General features: G+C 44.8%; 1 protein-coding gene across 1 annotated transcript in view; it reads right to left on the reverse strand.

Moving 5' to 3' along the window:
- Positions 1 to 614: 614 nt before the first annotated feature.
- Positions 615 to 20,634, reverse strand: part of LOC126095354 (myrosinase 1-like) — an 85,874-nt gene continuing 65,854 nt past the window's right edge. Inside the window, exon 11 of the mRNA XM_049910162.1 lies at positions 615 to 784. Within this exon, the coding sequence (XP_049766119.1) occupies positions 658 to 784 (127 nt within the window). The 3' untranslated portion in view covers positions 615 to 657. The remainder of the gene's footprint in view (positions 785 to 20,634) is intronic.

Below are 20,634 nucleotides of genomic sequence, written 5' to 3' on the forward strand. Positions count from 1 at the left end.
CCACGCGACCGCTACGGTCGCAGGTTCGAATCCTGCCTCGGGCATGGATGTGTGTGTTGTCCTTAGGTTAGTTAGGTTTAAGTAGTTCTAAGTTCTAGGGGACTGATGACCTCAGCAGTTAAGTCCCATAGTGCTCAGCGCCATTTTTTTAACAAACTTAATCGCCCTAATCATTCGACGCTCTACACAGCCTTTCAGACAGATAAAAGGGTTAAAATGTACATGCTGTGTAAAACGATATACGGTAATTCTAAGCAATCACAGGAAATTAAAAAGATGTGTAAGTGAAATCGTTAAAATGAGAAGGGAACATATACAGTGGTAAAACTGTGTTACATGTGGTGCTGCCGCTGTAGCCAATGTGTGTTGTGTTACAACTGGTGAGGACTGTACGCAACCGAAGGTACCTGAGCGTATCAAGAAAAGCGAACTGTTTTGTTTTGTGGACAGTACATTCTCGAGTATCAGTTATGTCAGTATACACATCTACGGGACAATGATCGAAGAGTTATAATGAAGGGGGAGAAATAAAATCTTTGTATATCTTGTAAACTGGTTCATTTTTGCAGCTTTTATTTTAAAAAAATACCTCAGTCTTTCAATAGTCAAATTTCGCTTACAACTCATTTGAGGCTTATGCTAGCACATGGAAACTATCTACCAAAAGTACTGCTCTGGAAGCTGTCTGGTTCCGTAGACTTCTGCTATAAAGGCAGCCGAGTCCTTGGGGGTTCTCGTTCTGTTTGGACTGCTGAAATCCACCTCGTACACTCCGAACTTTACCCTGTGTAAAAATATTACCGTATTACGCCACACGCGTTTGCAATACGCCACACACATACATACACACACACACACACACACACACACACACACACATTATTCAAAAATAAATCACATACACAGTAAGCCTGTCGACATACATCAAAATTATCGTAATCAACCGAAAAAGAATGCTTTTTATTACACCATATGTCAATATTTCGCTGTATTCTATTTATGGGTGGAGCACTGGTAGATGATCCTTCATATCATCACTGTCTATGTCTATTAATTTTTATGTCTATTATTACCATTATTTTATCCTCGTGAACTTTTCAGGATCAGTATGTGGGGAGTTGATTGATATGTAGATAGCAGTTTTAGAACTGGTTTACATTATTTTCTAAATCCAGATGCAGCAACGTTAACGATTAGTAACATTTTTGGAAAACAGCGATCTTGTAAGCTGTATAAAGTAAGTGAAAAAACTGTGTAGATCGCAATGGTGCGTATAGAATCAACAAATGGATTTATATAAAACAATTATCATCCATGCTAATTATGCACTAATTACACTGTGTTCTGAATAACACGAAATTTAGTAGAACATTGGAGCACTCTTCTGGCCTGAACTTGCTATCTACGGACGCCATTGCCATGGAACGCCGTAGTAAGATGGTCAACAAGTATCAAAGATGTGTATCCATAACGACTGAGGTCGATCGCAACTGTCAATGATAAGCAGATTGGTGTCTTGAAATGGCCCCAGTACAATCTTTACTATGAGTTGCCATACTCGTAATACAGACCTGTTTTACAAGAGAACAATAGTACTTGGAAGCCAATAAACTGTTATTTGTGGTGAAATATGATTTAAAAATTGCGTCTGATCATGTAATAAAACTGGAATGTTGGTCTTACTATTTAATACAGTACATTTTGTTAAAAAAAACATATATACTTTGAAATCTATAGCCCGTATTTGTCGAGAAATTACGTCAGCCTATAAAATCTGGCGATTTGTTTATTCTGTACACATACCCTACTGATTAAATAGCCGATCCTATGAATATTTTCATTTAGTTAAATGGATTATTTCCACCAGATGGACGGCTGACGTTGACGTCATACAGTACAAACACGCCCGCAACAGATTTACACAGAGTAATTTTTACCACGGTGTACAAACTATAGGGATTGCTCGATGAAAGGATAGGGAACAAAAAAGATCTAAAACTTATGTCCGGAAATGATTTCCATGCTAGAGTCCATTTATTGAATCATTCATTGTTACAGAGACTGTGGCCTAGTACGCGCTGTACCACGCGGTAATAGATAACAGTATTTGTTGAAAATGGTTCCTTGTGCCTGAACTCATGCGTGTACGCCCCGCCGTAGCACGTTCTGTCTCACACGTTCACATCGTCCAGGTTTCATCCGAATAGTCTCAAAGGCAGATATGGATTGATCTCTCCGTACAAGATACTTTTGAGATGGTGCCCTAACAAGAAATCGCACGGGTTGAGATCCGGTGAACGAGCAGCCCATGCAACTGGACCGCCCATCCCCGTCCGATCCGTCCATCAAGGAAGACACGATTGGGATGCGTCCGGACGTTAATGGCACTTCTTCCAGCAGGGGAGGCAAAGCCGCCCGCAAGAAACGCCGATATTTCTGACCCGTTAGGCGACGTGGAAGGAGGACTGGTCCCAAAATGCGGTCGCCAATTATCGCTGTCACCATACCATGGGAGTCCTGCATACTATCCCATAGATGGTTGATATGAAAGCTGAAGATACCACTCCGCGAGAAGGTGGGCTTTTCTGTGAATAGGATGGAAGACACAAATCCCGGAATCGTGGTTGACTGCTGAAAAAACCAGTGACATAACTACTCCCGATGTGGAAAGTCTGTTGCCAATAATCCCTGCCCACGCTATAAGAGATAAGGGTGTAAGTAGGCTGTATATATTTTCTTATTGGCAACGTTACGTAGCGCTCTCTGTATGAAAATCACTGGCTGTGCTGTGTGCAGTCTGTGGCTAGTTTGCATTGTTGTCTGCCATTGTAGTGTTTGGCAGCGGCAGCTGGATGTGAACAGCGCGTAGCTCCCCACCCGGCCAGCCTAAGCCACCCCTCCCCCATCAACCGCTCGACCTACAGTCATATAGATGGCGTACCATACTAGCGGAAGCAGCCACGGACGAAGAGTTAGCCATCATCAACTCTTACCCAATATTCACGCCGTCCCAATGGGACAACCTGGTCGACGTCATAGAATCGTGGGTGTGGGAGGAGGCCCGGTCGGGTAGGAGACAGAAGAAACTTCCTGGTGACATATTTGTCAGGAAAAAAATAAAATCACAGCTCCAAGCCCAGAAATGATCACACGCTAGGCAACCACCAGGCGTAGCGGAGGCTCACTATAACCACCGGCCAGTCACTTAGGCCATTCGTCTTCCATTCCTCTCACTGTCCCTCTCTCTATTCTTTCATCTTTTTCATTTAAAAAAAAATTGCAAGCACAAAGTCAAGCAGAACGATAACTCATGTAATTCCCTACCCAAAACGTCATGCCAGAAGGAGAAGCGCCTCGTGCGCTAGAACTTCACTCACAGTCGAGGATACTCCCTCATTCAAATGTGCAGGTGTAACAGCGCGTAGCGTTGCGCAGTTGGAGGTGAGCCGCCAGCAGTGGTGGATGTGGAGAGAGAAATGGCGGAGTTTTGATATTTGTAAGAATGGATGTTATGAACTCATATATATATTAAGACTTTTGATGATATTAAGGTAAATATATTGTTTGTTCTCTATTAATATCTTTCATTTGCTAACTATCCCTATCAGTAGTTAGTGCCTTCCATAGTTTGAATCTTTTATTTAGCTGGCAGTACTGGCGCTTGCTGTATTGCAGTAGTTGGAGTAACCAAGATTTTTGTGAGGTAAGCGATTTGTGAAACGCATAGGTTAATGTTAGTCAGGGCCATTTTTTTGTAGGGATTTTTGAAAGTCAGATTGCGTTGCGCTAAAAATATTGTGTGTCAGGTTAAGCACAGTCTTGTATAATTGTTCAAAGGGGACGTTTCATAAGGGTAGCAACAATTGTCATGGAGAATATTCCACACGGCAGTCTGGATTACACTGCACCGGCGGGCCCACTGCCTGGTACTGCCACGGCAGTCGCCTTCCACAGTATTAATCACATTTTCCTCTCAAAGACTGGTGTGCGAACATTTCGTGTACGTCTTCCATGATTTCCTTCTTCCTGAAACGACCCTGTCTCAGACAAACGGAGAAACACTATTGCAAAGATTGAATGCTGTGGTTATTGTCGACGGGGCATGTCTTCTGATATAACCTTGCTGCCGGCCGCCCGTTACCATGTCGACAAGCTCTCGATTCGAAAACGTAACTATTGTGTAGAACGCTGTATCACATCCACTACAAGCTGAGTAACCTAGAGAAGTGAGTCGGACACAATATTGCGAATTACTATGGCAGGAGAGGGCGCTATGGTATGACGCTTGACGAACAGTGCAACCTCCAGGAGGAAACCGTGCATACCGTAACTGCGGCTGCATGGTACAGCCCGTATTAGACCGCAGTATCTCTAATACAGTATGGCTGAATAAATGGCCTCTAGCATGGAAACAATGCATTTTCGGACATGAAGTTTATTAGACCTTTTTTGTTCCGTATCCTCTCATCGATCAATCCCTATGATTTGTACACGGTAGAAAACATCACCCTGTATAACGCAATGCCAACAGTGGCAGTTTCAGCGACTGAGGTCAACTGACTGTTCTCCGCAACGTCAACTTCAGCTGATGGATAGCGGCCCTTCGATTTTAATATGCATAAATTACTTCACTTTAAGTCACTGGCTTCTTTAAGTAATTAGGAGTTCTCTATCTTTCATAGTGCTATCTGAAGATGGCCAAAGAATGGGGCGAAACTGGTCAAGTTAATAAAATAACCATCGCGATCTAGACTGTATTTTCACTTATGTTAACGGCTAGACCACGATTTGCAGACAGTATCTAAGAAAATTGAAGCACATAACACAGCTGCAGTAACGGAGACGTCTCTCATACACTGAGGTGACGAAAGTCCTAATATCGTGTCGGATCTCGTTTTTCCCAGTTTAGCGCACCAACTCGACGTGACATGGACTCAAAAACCTTTGGAAGTCGCCTACAAAAATATTGAGCCATGCTACCTCTATAGCTGTCCGTACCTGCGAAAGTATTACCGGTGTAGGTTTTTATGCACGAACTGACTTCTCAGTTATGTCCCATAAATGTTCGGTGGGATCTGGGTGACCAAATCATTCACTCTAATAGTCCAGGTTCTTCATACCAGTGACATGGCGCTTTGTCATCCAAAAAAATTCCATCGTTGTTTGAGAACATGACATCCGTGAATGACTGGCTGCTGAACATATACGAGGGCAGTTCAATAAGTAATGCAACACATTTTTTTTCTGAAACAGGGGTTGTTTTATTCAGCACTGAAATACACCAGGTTATTCCCCAATCTTTTAGCTACACAACACTATTTTTCAACGTAATCTCCATTCAATGCTACGGCCTTACGCTACCTTGAAATGAGGGCCTGTATGCCTGCACGGTACCATTCCACTGGTCGATGTCGGAGCCAACGTCGTACTGCATCAATAACTTCTTCATCATCCGCGTAGTGCCTCCCACGGATTACGTCCTTCATTGCGCCAAACATATGGAAATCCGACGGTGCGAGATCGGGGCTGTAGGGTGCATGAGGAAGAAAAGTCCACTGAAGTTTTGTGAGCTCCTCTCGGGTGCGAAGACTTGTGTGAGGTCTTGCGTTGTCATGAAGAAGGAGAAGTTCGTTCAGATTTTTGTGCCTACGAACACGCTGAAGTCGTTTCTTCAATTTCTGAAGAGTAGCACAATACACTTCAGAGTTGATCGTTTGACCATGGGGAAGGACATCGAACAGAATAACCCCTTCAGCGTCCCAGAAGACTGTAACCATGACTTTACCGGCTGAGGGTATGGCCTTAAATTTTTTCTTGGTAGGGGAGTGGGTGTGGCGCCACTCCATTGATTGCCGTTTTGTTTCAGGTTCGAAGTGATGAACCCATGTTTCATCGCCTGTAACAATCTTTGACAAGAAATTGTCACCCTCAGCCACATGACGAGCAACTAATTCCGCACAGATGGTTCTCCTTTGCTCTTTATGGTGTTCGGTTAGACAACGAGGGACCCAGCGGGAACAAACCTTTGAACATCCCAATTGGTGAACAATTGTGACAGTACTACCAACAGAGACGTCAAGTTGAGCACTGAGTTGTTTGATGGTGATCTGTCGATCATCTCGAACGAGTGTGTTCGCACGCTCCGCCATTGCAGGAGTCACAGCTGTGCACGGCCGGCCCGCACGCGGGAGATCAGACAGTCTTGCTTGACCTTGCGGCGATGATGACACACGCTTTGCCCAACGACTCACCGTGCTTTTGTCCACTGCCAGATCACCGTAGACATTCTGCAAGCGCCTATGAATATCTGAGATTCCCTGGTTTTCCGCCAAAAGAAACTCGATCACTGCCCGTTGTTTGCAACGCACATCCGTTACAGACGCCATTTTAACAGCTCCGTACAGCGCTGCCACCTGTCGGAAGTCAATGAAACTATACGAGACGAAGCGGGAATGTTTGAAAATATTCCACAACAAATTTCCGGTTTTTTCAACCAAAATTGGCCGAGAAAAAAAAATGTGTTGCATTACTTATTGAACTGCCCTCGTACATTTTCAGTCAATGATAGATTCAGTTGGATCGGAGAACGTAGTCCATTCCACGCCATTATGGAGCCATCACCAGCTTGCACAGTGCCTCGCTGACAACTTGGCGCCCATGGCTTCTTGGGGTTTATGCCACACTCCAACCCTACCATCGGCTCTTACCAACTGAAATCGGGACTCATCTGACTAGTCGACGGTTTTCCGGTCGTCCAGGATCCGACCGATACGGTCACGAGGCCAGAAGAAGTCGCTACAGGCGATGTCGTGCTGTTAGCAAAGGCACCCGCGTCGGTCGTCTGCTGCCGTAGCCAATTAAAACCACATTTCGTCGCACTGTCCTATCGTATACGTTCGTCGCACGCCACACATTCATTTCTGCTATTATTTCATACAGTGTTGCTTGTCTGTTAGCACTGACAACTCCACGCAAATGCCGATGCTCTCGGTCGTTAAGGGATTGCCGTCGGCCACTACGTTGTCCGCAGTGAGAGGTAATACCCGAAACTTGGTATTCTCGGCACACTCTTGTAGCTGCGGATTTCGGGATATTGAATTCCCTTACGAATTCCGAAATGGAATGTCCCATGCATCTAGCTCCAGTCGTGCGGCAAAAATCAAGTCGGATACATTTTCGAATGAATCACCTGAGTACAAATGACACCTCCCCCAATGCACTGCCCTTTTATACCTTGTGTATGCGATTCTACCGCCAACTGTATATGTGGATATCGCTACCCCATATCTTATCACCTCAGTGTAGAATGAAGATGGGAAGGAACATTTGGTGCAAACGTGTCTATCAAATACTGACAACTTTTCGGAAGATGATGTTCACTATTGATTTTCTGCATTGTTCTTCTGCGATCTGTCTCCATTTCTGTTAGGCTCTCATGCTAGAAAAACAGTTCTGCGGCCGTTCCTATCTCCATTCTTCGCGCACGCTCTGATATGCCTTACCTATAAGAAACTCACTCTCCTGGGTTCTTCATTGGGTTATTCATTTCAGAAGACGACTGGGTAAACATGACAGAAAATGGAAAGATGCCACTGACACGTGTCTAAGTTTTTGATTCACATTTCAGGTAGTCAGCATTGGCACTGTTGGTGACGTCACAAACGGCAGCAAGTGCGTGTAGCCCATTGACGTCACTGACAGGAACCGCCCGGGAACACGTGACAGCGGCATTAATTTGGAATATATCCTTCAGATTTCAGTTACAGGGATTTACAAAAATGTGGAAACATCAGAAACACAACAAATTACCATGTCTAATTGGGGCGGGAAAATCCAATGGCATTTAGAACAGCTTCCAATCGTCTCGAAATTGGGAAATATGGGTCCTGTAGATTTTCCAAAGAATATTGTACCTGCGATAATGATGGAAGCAGAAGACAGGAATTAAAATTTGTGCCACAGCCAGGACTCGAACCCGGGTCTAGGCAGAAATGCTAACAAATGATAATTAATTGAAACCCTCAGCTGCCGACAGGTGTTGTTGATATACCTAGCTGGGGACAGCTGGAAATGTGTGCCCCGACCGGGACTCGAAACCGGGATCTCGTGCTTTATTAGGAACATTACGTGCGTATATTGTGTGCAGTTGGGAATGTGGGTCTCACGGGAAGTGTGCAAGGGATAAGTCCCTGCAGTCGCGCTGTTCATCTGTGTCCTCGGTGGCGCAGATGGATAGAGCGTCTGCCATGTAAGCAGGAGATCCCGGGTTCGAGTCCCTGTCGGGGCCCACATTTCCAGCTGTCCCCATCGAGGTGTATAAACAACACCTGTCGGCAGCTGAGGGTTTCAATTAATTATCATTTGTTCTAGAGAAGCTGAACGGTCATCAATGGTATCTGTTCTTTCGAGAACAGTTACTATCTTGATATATAGAAATGCTAACCATTACACCACCGCAGCACTACGATCAATAGTGGTGCACGAACGACCCACGTCGAGTGACCGCCCCAACACAAACTTCAGTTCATATCTTCAGCTTATTTTCCCCCTTATTCTTTCTGCAGAATAGTGGAACGATGATGTAGATGGATAGCGGTCACGCCCTTTCTCTCCACAGTAGACCACAAAGGCTCAGTAACACAGAGATCTGGTGACTGTGGAGAGCTATGGAGGTGTGAAAGTTCATTCTCGTGCTCACAAAACCAGTCCTGGATGATGCGAGCTGTGCAGTGAGGGCCCCTGTCGTCTTGTAACACATCTGCACTGGAAAACGTTGTACCACGTGTTGGACCCGATCTGCCAAAATGGTCGCATAATTGTTGACAGTAATATGGTCTTGCCGAGTGATCGCGGGGACCCAAATTATCACCGATCCCCAGCCATGTTTCACTCATGAGATGTAACCTCGGCCAGAAGTTGTGAAACAAGGCTCAACCTACCAAATGACTTTCTTCCATTGCTCCATAGTCCAGCTTTTATGGCTTCGGCACCAAGTTTTCCTGTCGTCTCCCTCACTCATAAGTGGTTTTGGAATTCCATCTCGCCTTGCAATTCCCTGTGGAGCTCCCTTCGTGTTGTTTTGGTGCTCACAGACTTCTCGCGGTAGCGACATTCATTTCTGCAGTGACTTATGCAACTGTTGTCTTCTTATTTTGTATCACAATGACCTTTCATTTTGTATCACAATACTCTTCAGTGACCGCCTCTCACGATCACTAAACATACATTTTCGTCCGCGTTGTGACTTAGCAAGTGATATTTTTCCGCATTCCCTGTATGCGGTATAAATCTACAATACGGTGCCTCTTGAAACACCGAAAGCTTCGGCTAGTCTGATTACTGAAGCACTCACTACACAGAACATTTGTTTTCTGAAGCGACTGACACTTGCAACGTGTGCAGGACATTCTACAGGGGCCGTTCGCTATCAAATACAACAGTGAAACCTACAGGTCTGCATTTATGTTCAAGCACGCGTTTCTCACAGTGTTCCCATTTTTTTCCGACTCCTGTAATTTGTTTACACATTCTGACACCCCTTCTCCCAAGTGCAACTATGCCGTAGCGTGTGATACGAATCGGAACTTGGTGAGATTCCATACCCACCGATATACGTCATTTTTCTTTATATCTATAGTTTTCTGAAAACCCAGAGGTACTTATGAATAATTCTATACAGACGCTAGAAGAGTCTCACAAAGACAACTGCTTGTTTCACCTACAGCTGCGTCCATGCGATCGCTCTACTTTGCATTCCAACTAATTGTTGAGACTCAATCGTTTTGGCAAAGGTCTAATCGTATTTTATATTTCGTGAAGTCCAGAACTTAACGTTAAGTATTAGTTGACACTCTTTGCAGCAGGTTCATATTTTGTAGATCTAGCTGGACATCATTACAGTTTTTGGTTACCTCTTTCTCATAAGAAACCTTGTCATCTCCAAAACATTAGGGTTTGTAGCTTAAAATTTTACGACGAGAAAGTTATATCCAAACTATAATGACGCTACTATCCTTTCCTGCTACATACTACAAATTATTCCGGTGCCTTTGGAACAGCCTCTATAATACGTCTGTCTATGCGGTAATAGCAAACCTAGCTACAGATTCCGGAATGACGAATTTTCTGCACCAGATGTCTGTCTGAAATCTGATACTTGTAAACACCTGTCCATGCAGTCTGACATTGGCTAATCAGTGGTTTTGAAATTAGTGCCAGTAACCGCGTACAAAGCTATTTTGTTCCACGTTGCACGTTGTGCATAAACTCATCTGAACTAGGTCTAGATTTCTGCTAGAATGGAAGCGGTAAAAGAGCCTCCAGTGATCATCTAAAGACTCTTGACAGTATGTCAAAATAAAAAAAAACTTTCAGATACTTACGGTAGTGAGTTCGGTCCTCACTAGAAGAGGCCAACTATCACTTCCAGCCTACAACCAACAATTTTTGCTCATGTGTAGGGAAATATTGATAACTTGGCGCAGAGGTCCCATGCACCATCTTTTGCTAATATAACAATGACCGAGCGAGGTAGCGCAATGGTTAGCACACTGGACTCGCATTCGGGAGGACGACGGTTCAAACGCGTGTCCGGCCACCCTGTTTTAGGTTTTCCATGATTTTCCTAAATCGCTTCAGGCAAATGCCGGGAGGGTTCCTCTGAAAGGACACGGCCGGCTATCTTCCCCGTCCTTCTCTAATCCGATGGGACCGATGGCCTCGCTGCTTAGTTCCAACCAACCAGAGGTCACATTTATATGAGTCGCCTACATTCAATGAATGTAGTGTAGAGGGACGATCCTTATGTTGTGAGCACATCCTTAACCGTCGTTTAAAAGACTCTGTAACACACAAAAGCAACAGCCATCCACAAGAGTTTAAATACGTTATCGAAAACGCTCGGCAGGTTGTTTTTTGCCTTTGAATGCTTTAGTACACTCAGTTGTGTTGTCACAATCTAATTCATGCAAATAAATACGAGCAGAAAATTTAAATATGGGTGACTGTGTCGTGGTAATTTCAACTTACTTCAATGAATCTTAAGTACAAAATAAATGTCTACGTTAGCAAAATACATGCTCGTACACTTGACTGTGTTCTGCACTTTTTGCGGACAGAAGGATACAAACATGTGTACCTGATTATGTTCTCCTTGTTTTATCCAAAAGAGGGCACATGTATGACTATACGACTGTCTTATATACCTAAAGGAGAATGCACGTATACCTGAGGATGTTCTACATGCTTTATCCACAACGAGGATAAAGGCATTTACTTTTTATCTGACCACGATATTATTGCATTTGGCCTCCGTTGGTCGCTATAGGAAATACACAGTGATGGTACAGTAAACAAGTACTGTGGGGACTAAGGAAAACTCATGGCACTGTGAATGACTTCATGGCAATTGTGAAACATTACGATAACAACTCACGATAAGACGACCGAAGCACCCTCACCCCCAGGTACAATAATATTGTGGTCGACTCATACACCTACCTCATTGTGTTCTCTATAGAAATAATAAAAACAGTAATATTAATAATACTGCGCAATAACATAATATTTAAAATTGAATAATAATCTAAGGACATTACCAGTCGAATATACGGCTAATAAAGGATGGTTTATGGCCTTTTTGTTCACTGACTGAATTCTCAATTGGAATAACCAATAACGAATATTCCCACCCCATCCTCTCCCCCTTCCAAAACAAAAAAATACGGTATATAGACTTCCAATATATAGCAAGTACCAGCAAGAGTAAATCGTCGTAGGAAACGTAGTTACAACAGCTACAATAAAATTTCACGAAATACACGTCCGGTTGGATGCGCGTGTTAGCACGCCGCTTCCAGCATTCGAACGGACACGTCGGTCGCAGAGCGAATCCGGACGTCGGATTAAGACGAGAGTCGGTGTGCCGGCCAGCCTGGGAGTGGTTTTTAGGCGGTTTCCCACATACAACTAGGTGAATACCCCCTTCCGGCCACAATTACATGATTCACAAAAATTTAGAAAGTGTTCGCACATTTTCTCATGGATAACACTAGGCGCGGGGACTACAGGGTAAACATAATCTGTTCCGGGGGGGTGTTGGCAAGGTGGGGAGGTCAAGGGGTGGGTACGGGGAGGGCATACGGCCGCCCTCTAACACATTCGATTATAACCATCTCTAAACTGCGAACGTACGCGATAAAGGCAAAAGGAAAAGACAAGATTAAAATTTGACGACGTCGATAACACAGTAATTTTTTCCGTATGCTTGGCTTAATATGAAATTATTTTGCACCAAAAATTTCTTCAGGCATCCCAGTTTCTTGATAAATGTTGGCCACTGCATTGTAAATATATACGTATCAAAAAGTTATGAGCATTCCACAGGTGGAGCATGCAACACCGGCAGCCGCCTGTGCTGGTTCATCTACGCCTCAGACATTTGCGTGGACTGAAGCTTTCACCCTAACGGTTAAACTATAATAAGTCCTAATACGTCACCAAACGAAGCATAACACAGTTTTTGTCCTTGAAACTGTGAAACATTTGAAGGCATCAATTGCTCCATTCGCAGTTACATTTAAAATGTGTATACGTCTTTGCATTTTACAGGATAGATTTAGTGGAACAGCTGTGACTTTTTTGTTTTTGTATTAAGGTTGCATGCACATCATCATTATTTTAGTGGGGAGAAGAGAACGTACGCGAAGAAACACAGCTCTTTCTCCAAGATCGTTCAGTTAATTATTCAGTTAATTACGAGTACATACACGAGATTGGCAATGCCAAGGTAAGCGTTTCTGAAGAAGAGAAATTTGTTACAATCGGATAAAGACTTACGCGTTAGGGAGTCTTTTTTGAAAGCATTAGTATGCAGCGTTGCCGCGTATACAAGTGAAAGATGATAAACAGTTTATATAAGAAGAGAATATATGCTTTTGAAATGTAATGCTACAGAAGAATGCTGAAGATTAGAGGCGTAGATTACATAACTAATGAGGAGGTACTGAACAGAACTGGGGAGAAGGGAAACTTGTGGCACAACCTGACTAGAAGAACGGATCGGTTGGTAGGACACATCCTGAGGCATCAAGGGGTCACCAGTTTAGTACTGGAGGGAAGCATGGGGAATGAAAATCATAGAGGAAGACCAAGAGATGAGTACAGAAAGCAGACTCAGAAGTAGCAGTAGTTACTCAGAGATGAAGAGGCTTGCGCAAGATTGAGTATCATGGACAGTTGCATCAAACCAGTCTTCGGACTGAAGACCACGGCAACAACCAATACCTAATAGAAATTCTGCTCTTAATCCGTTTCTGAGTTCTTTGTATTACCTTTATCTCAAGTTATAGTAACTATGTTTACTCTCTATTTTCTGTAATAAGAAGTAGTTGACAGAGAGAAGACATTGTACTTTCGTATACTCTGCCTATGGCAGAGGAAGCCACGTGTGACCTAAAGCCGGGAAGACAGCAAGTGTTTTATGTCCTATTTGGATCATGTTACATATTCATAAAAATACTGGGATATTCGAGTGTTTGTTGTCTAGTGATGGCTGTGTGCTCAGTTAATTACAAAGAAAAATGGGGGTCCAGAGAAGATCCGCGTCTTTATCCAAGTTGCAATGTGTTAAGTTGCACAACTTCCTAAATTTACTGAAACGACTCACAGAAGATCATACCAAATTACTTTTCTAGGAACGAGAATAATACGTGACGTGTCACGCCCTATGCTGTCAGACGAATATTTTTGAAGTCACAAACCGAATGGATCATCCAGCTTCGAAATATAGCAAAAAGGGCGAAAGAAATCTCTTATGTACGCAACAAGATTGTATAAGATTGCCAAAGCAACAGATACATCAGACGCCCATTAGAGTAAATGAAGACAGATTGATTTATAGAACAGCTTAACTGACTTCAAAAGAGACATTAATTTCAAACAAATACACTCCAGGAAATGGAAAAAAGAACACATTGACACCGGTGTGTCAGACCCACCATACTTGCTCCGGACACTGCGAGAGGGCTGTACAAGCAATGATCACACGCACGGCACAGCGGACACACCAGGAACCGCGGTGTTGGCCGTCGAATGGCGCTAGCTGCGCAGCATTTGTGCACCGCCGCCGTCAGTGTCAGCCAGTTTGCCGTGGCATACGGAGCTCCATCGCAGTCTTTAACACTGGTAGCATGCCGCGACAGCGTGGACGTGAACCGTATGTGCAGTTGACGGACTTTGAGCGAGGGCGTATAGTGGGCATGCGGGAGGCCGGGTGGACGTACCGCCGAATTGCTCAACACGTGGGGCGTGAGGTCTCCACAGTACATCGATGTTGTCGCCAGTGGTCGGCGGAAGGTGCACGTGCCCGTCGACCTGGGACCGGACCGCAGCGACGCACGGATGCACGCCAAGACCGTAGGATCCTACGCAGTGCCGTAGGGGACCGCACCGCCACTTCCCAGCAAATTAGGGACACTGTTGCTCCTGGGGTATCGGCGAGGACCATTCGCAACCGTCTCCATGAAGCTGGGCTACGGTCCCGCACACCGTTAGGCCGTCTTCCGCTCACGCCCCAACATCGTGCAGCCCGCCTCCAGTGGTGTCGCGACAGGCGTGAATGGAGGGACGAATGGAGACGTGTCGTCTTCAGCGATGAGAGTCGCTTCTGCCTTGGTGCCAATGATGGTCGTATGCGTGTTTGGCGCCGTGCAGGTGAGCGCCACAATCAGGACTGCATACGACCGAGGCACACAGGGCCAACACCCGGCATCATGGTGTGGGGAGCGATCTCCTACACTGGCCGTACACCACTGGTGATCGTCGAGGGGACACTGAATAGTGCACGGTACATCCAAACCGTCATCGAACCCATCGTTCTACCATTCCTAGACCGGCAAGGGAACTTGCTGTTCCAACAGGACAATGCACGTCCGCATGTATCCCGTGCCACCCAACGTGCTCTAGAAGGTGTAAGTCAACTACCCTGGCCAGCAAGATCTCCGGATCTGTCCCCCATTGAGCATGTTTGGGACTGGATGAAGCGTCGTCTCACGCGGTCTGCACGTCCAGCACGAACGCTGGTCCAACTGAGGCGCCAGGTGGAAATGGCATGGCAAGCCGTTCCACAGGACTACATCCAGCATCTCTACGATCGTCTCCATGGGAGAATAGCAGCCTGCATTGCTGCGAAAGGTGGATATACACTGTACTAGTGCCGACATTGTGCATGCTCTGTTGCCTGTGTCTATGTGCCTGTGGTTCTGTCAGTGTGATCATGTGATGTATCTGACCCCAGGAATGTGTCAATAAAGTTTCCCCTTCCTGGGACAATGAATTCACGGTGTTCTTATTTCAATTTCCAGGAGTGTATTTGTGGATGCTTGCGCCTCGAGAAGAGCACTGTATCGAAGCTAAGAGAGGATACTACATACGATAAACCAAATGGGGTTTAAGACTGGAGGGGGCGGCTTGGAGGGTCAAAATAAAGGCAAAATTTAAAATAAGAAATGAGAGTGTAACTAAAGGACGAGGAAACCCATCTATGAGGAACAGAATATGGAATAGCTTATTTCAGCACAAATCCATAAATTACCGTATTTGCAACTGCTTAGTGATATTAATGTTTTTTGTATTATATCATTCTTCATTAGGCTTCATGAGGTAGTTTTAACCAAAGTGCGTGTCAATGGTGCTTTGAGTCGCTCAAGAAGCAATGATATGTCTTGCTGTTTAATCTTAGAACGCACCTGACCAGAGAGCTTACACAACCAGCACACTCCATTTTATGTATGGCGACACAGCCCGATATTGTAAAGTACAGTGCTCAGCTACGTGATATAAATTATCACACTGTAGGAACGCACTTATCTTATTGTATGGTTTTTCCGCAGTTTTGAAGTTGCTTGCGTTGGTCGAGTGAAACATGAAAAAACAGAGAAAAAGAAACAAGCGACTTGTGGCTGTTCTACAGTTTTAATTGGAAGAAGCGCACTGCTGCAACGAAAAGTTTATGTGGTCAAACAAATCTGAAGAACCATCTCTGAATAACCGAGAATCAGAAGACCGGAGAGTATCAGAACCGAGGGCACAGCGGAGAAAGTGAAAAATCAGTCATGGGTCATCAGTTTTCAATATGTTGGACAACATATGACAGAGGTCGCCACCTTGTGGGTGGTGGGACAACTCACAGCCGCTCAAAGTGAGCCGAAACGAGCCAACAGCGGAGGTGTCGAAGGTGTGTTGGGACCAGTTCAGACGACTTCTCCAGTCGCCTAATCACGGTGGACGGAGATGGTTCTATCATTGTTACCCTGAGACAAAGGATCGGAGCAAGCAGTGGGAACGTGTGAGTTCGTCGCCACCGAAACAGATGGAGACGCTAGCAACATCGGACAAGGAGAGGCCAAGTGATGTTTTCGGGAATACCATGGTGTGGTGCTAACAGATTACGCTCGTAATGGCAAGTCGCCCTAGGAGGCTACTACCAAAATCGCCTGACAAGGTTACAGGGGCGATGTGTCGCGGGAAGCGTTCCACGCTTTTACTGCTCGACAACGCCTCAGCTAATTGCGCACAGGACATAGCGACACGTACTGCTTTTTTGGTCAATTGAGTTTTGCCCCACCTTCCTTCCCTCGTATTCTCTTGACATTGCATCCAGAGACTTCATCGTCTTTTTCAGATGTCACTGCTCGATTTTTTCGAGGTAATGTGAACGGCGTATATTTTGACCGCCGTGGTTACTTTGATCACTCATACACCAAATGTTTTACAGCTCTCTACTGACCCTCAGTTGAGTGTTTAATATATAATGTTTGGTGGTAAAGTTCCATCAATATACGCTAAATGGCGATTGTATACAAAAAAGTGTGTTAAAAATCTGGTTTTGCAAAACCCACCGATATCATTTAACTGTAAAGCGATCGATGTTTTCAACTACATCATGTATGTTACTCGATTAGTTCTCAAAAGAGACCACTGATTAGTCTTTTGTTCACATGTTTGTATCTGCCGCAATATTACAATTTCTGAGGTCATGTGCATGATTTCTCTGTTTTTGAGGTTACTTTGGCCACTGGTCGTTGTTAACCTAGAGTTATGAATACACAAATTATTAAACACTGTTGATACCAATGACAGTGTTGAACTAAGGAATACGTGCATCAACCATCGGTATATAGACAAAGGCTCATTTGTAACTGTTGATATGCCTACAACTAAGAAAATCAAATTTTAATCATATAACACAAATGGCAAGCTGTTATAGTTCAGGCAGTGATGCAAGTATAAAACATAATGTCAAATACCTCCGGAAGCAAGGAATAAATTTATTTGACCACAACTACTAGATATCGTCTCGATAGATGAAAAACACATAACCTTAATTCTAACAGCAATGAATGTTTTGAAACGAGGATTCTGGTCTAGGATCGATGAAACTGACGGTAATATGCTCAGCTAAATTTGGAGCTATGTGTGTTTGATACTCCGTCCTATTATATTTTATTTATGATTTTGACCCTGGCTCGCTCTGTTTCATTTATGTACCGTAGCAGGCATCCTCTCTCACGGCACTGGACAATCTTTCAGCTGTAAAGAGGCTCTTCTTAGACCGTTTCATCAAAGTAAAGAACCTCTGATGACAACCTTTACCGTCCAGGTAGCCGGCGCAAGAGATAGAAGACGAAACGCTGCCTTGGTAGACAGTGTTTATTATCAATTTAGAGATACAGAATTGCGTTGATTATTCTTTGACTATGCGGTGGTTTCAATATGGAGTGCAATAAAGTTACGTAGGTCCTTGAAGAGGAGATTCGGAACTGAGATTTTTTAAATTTTTTGCGATAATTAAGGATGCGACGTGGCCGCAGCCAAAGACTAAAGTCAAAGTAGAGCAAACCACGTCTTCACCTATGCCGCAACTTGCAGTCGCCGACATAAATCAGCAAGATGCGTATTACGTGGAGCGTTTTGGTCGTGTCAGACTTCCGCCGTTCTGATGTGGTCTCCCACTAACGTGTTTCAGGCATATAGAGTGCATCTTTCAACAACACTGAGTGTGCAGAAGCAATGACAAGTACGTATTCGTGGTTGAACATTTAGAAGGAGGCGTTCGTACAACGCTGTACATTGTCGCCGGACATTAAGCATCAGAAAGCTTGTAATGACGACCAGTTAGGCAACATATCCTCACCTCAGATGCTACGAGCTTCACACGGACTCGCTGCCACTGATCTGCCGCCTGAACAGCCGATACACGTGCTGCGGCTTCGTAAGTTACCTGTGCGTATTCGCAAGGTCGAGGCCAGACATCGAGACCTGTCGTTACAAGTGTTGACAGAGAAGGCTGACGCCGTTGCGAACGTCCTGTGTGAAGATCCAATAGGCGCAGACATTGGGACTGCGACTGACGACGGTCACGGAAAGAGCGTCGGAGCAGCAAGCGCCGTCGTTAACACCGAAACGCGTACCAGGAATGCAGATGCGCCAACGCAGGAGCGGCGCAACATCACAAATTCCGACGCCGATATGAGCGTACTCCTGAGCAGTGGACAGGGCGCCGGAAAGATGATCGGCGTGGATTTGACACGACTACTGCCCAATGGTGCTGGTATCACAGGCGCTTTGTGGAAGCGGCTGGCTACTGCACCGCCCCTATTGTAACCAAAATCCTGCAGGCGTGCGTTAGAGGACGCCGGCGTTCATCATCAACAATGTGTGCATCCACAACTGAAGGACGAAAGAAACCATGCAAACCGAAAACTGTCGGCATTGCACCAGTCACAGAGATTATTCGTGCCCAATGGCATGTCCAGTAAAAATTTCCTTGTAGTTTCCAGATGTGATGCGGCTGGCTACTGCACCGCCCCTATTGTAACCAAAATGCTGCAGGCGTGCGTTAGAGGACGCCGGCGTTCATCATCAACAATGTGTGCATCCACAACTAAAGGACGAAAGAAACCATGCAAACCGAAAACTGTCGGCATTGCACCAGTCACAGAGATTATTCGTGCCCAATGGCATGTCCAGTAAAAATTTCCTTGTAGTTTTCAGATGTGAAGTGAGTATTTATTCGGAACGGCTGAGTATTGTAACCGGCACACCGAAACAGCATACATTCACGGCAGCAAACGATTCGAGCATTGTAACTTTTGGTGACTAGAGAACTACAGTTTGTATTCAATTTGTATCTACTTGAACATTTATGATCGCCAATGTCGCCAACTCTATAATTGGTGCAGATTTCTTGTTTCATTTTCATCTGCTGCCGGATTTAGTCAACTACTGTTCACTTACAATTGACTGCAGTGCCAACTTGTAAACCATGTGATCAGTACTTGTAAATGAAGAGTCGATTGTGGTGCCCATACAACAATGTGCAAAACCACTTCGGTGTGTCTCGCGTGATCCTGGAAACAGTTCCGAACATTTTTTGGCGATGGAAAGCGGTAATGAGTAAATGACAATGTTTTCGGCTGCTTACTTGAAGAATTTTCAGTACCCACCAGTCTGTCAGCCCCTGACTGGAAGCGTCGCCTCTGTACAGTGAACCATACCAGCTCATCTCCTGACCGACCCGCTAAAGCCCTTTCGAGGAGGCTACTGCCTCGCAGACTCTTCGCGGCACAAACAGGATTCGAGGAGCTGTTGAAAGCAGGTTTGTGACTAGATCAGAAAGTCCTTGGGCATGCCCACTACACGTTGTGCGTAAAAGAGACGACTAATGGTGACTATGCAAGGCTTACGGAACACTCAACACCGGAAGAATTCCTGATCGTTACTCTGTGCCTCATGTGACTGACTTTAATAGGAGCACCATTGCTTATACCCATATGGTTAGTGTGGCTGATTACACGGAGGCATTTTTGAAAATTCCGATGGCGCCTGAGGACCTTTGGAAAACCACTAAACGCCCTTTAGGGTTTCTCAATACGAATTTATGCCTTTTGGATTGAGAAACGCAACACAGACGTGCCAGCGTTTCATCATGAAGTGTTGCACAGGTTGCAATTCCTATCCTGTTACATGCATGATATTCTCATACTTTCACCTACAGTTGAGGAGCATATGACTCACACGTGGAAGCTTTATCAGCACCTTCAGCAGTGTGGCATAACCATTAATACTGCAAAAAGTGTTTTCGGCAAACGAGACGTGCAGTTTTTGGGATATGTAGTCTCGTCAGCTGGTCTGACATCGCTTCCTGGATGTGCGGCAGCAGTGTAAGACATTCTTTTGCCGACAACTTATACAGGATTGCGCAGATTTCTGGGAATGTTAACTTATAACTGGAGACACATTTTAAGCCCGGCAAGTCAGCAGGAACCACTTATTGCACTGCTCCCAGGCATGCATACAGCTAGTAGTCGGAACACACCTTGGACTTTGGCGAGTGAAGTGGCATTTTATAATGTCGAGCAATGTTTGGCACAAGTGGCACGGTCGGATCGGCCACGTAATAGTGCCCCATTGGATCTAACGGCGGACGCCAACCAAAATGCAGTCCAGCACCGCAGAGAATGGATGGTCCACGGTCCACGATCGATGGCAGCTGAACAACCTTACGCCGCAGCAGAAGAAATGAAGTGCTATTGATGACGAGTTCCTGGCGATATAGCGGCCATTAAACATTTG

This window comes from Schistocerca cancellata, chromosome 8, assembly GCF_023864275.1.
Source record: "Schistocerca cancellata isolate TAMUIC-IGC-003103 chromosome 8, iqSchCanc2.1, whole genome shotgun sequence".
Classification (NCBI taxonomy): Eukaryota; Metazoa; Arthropoda; class Insecta; order Orthoptera; family Acrididae; genus Schistocerca; species Schistocerca cancellata.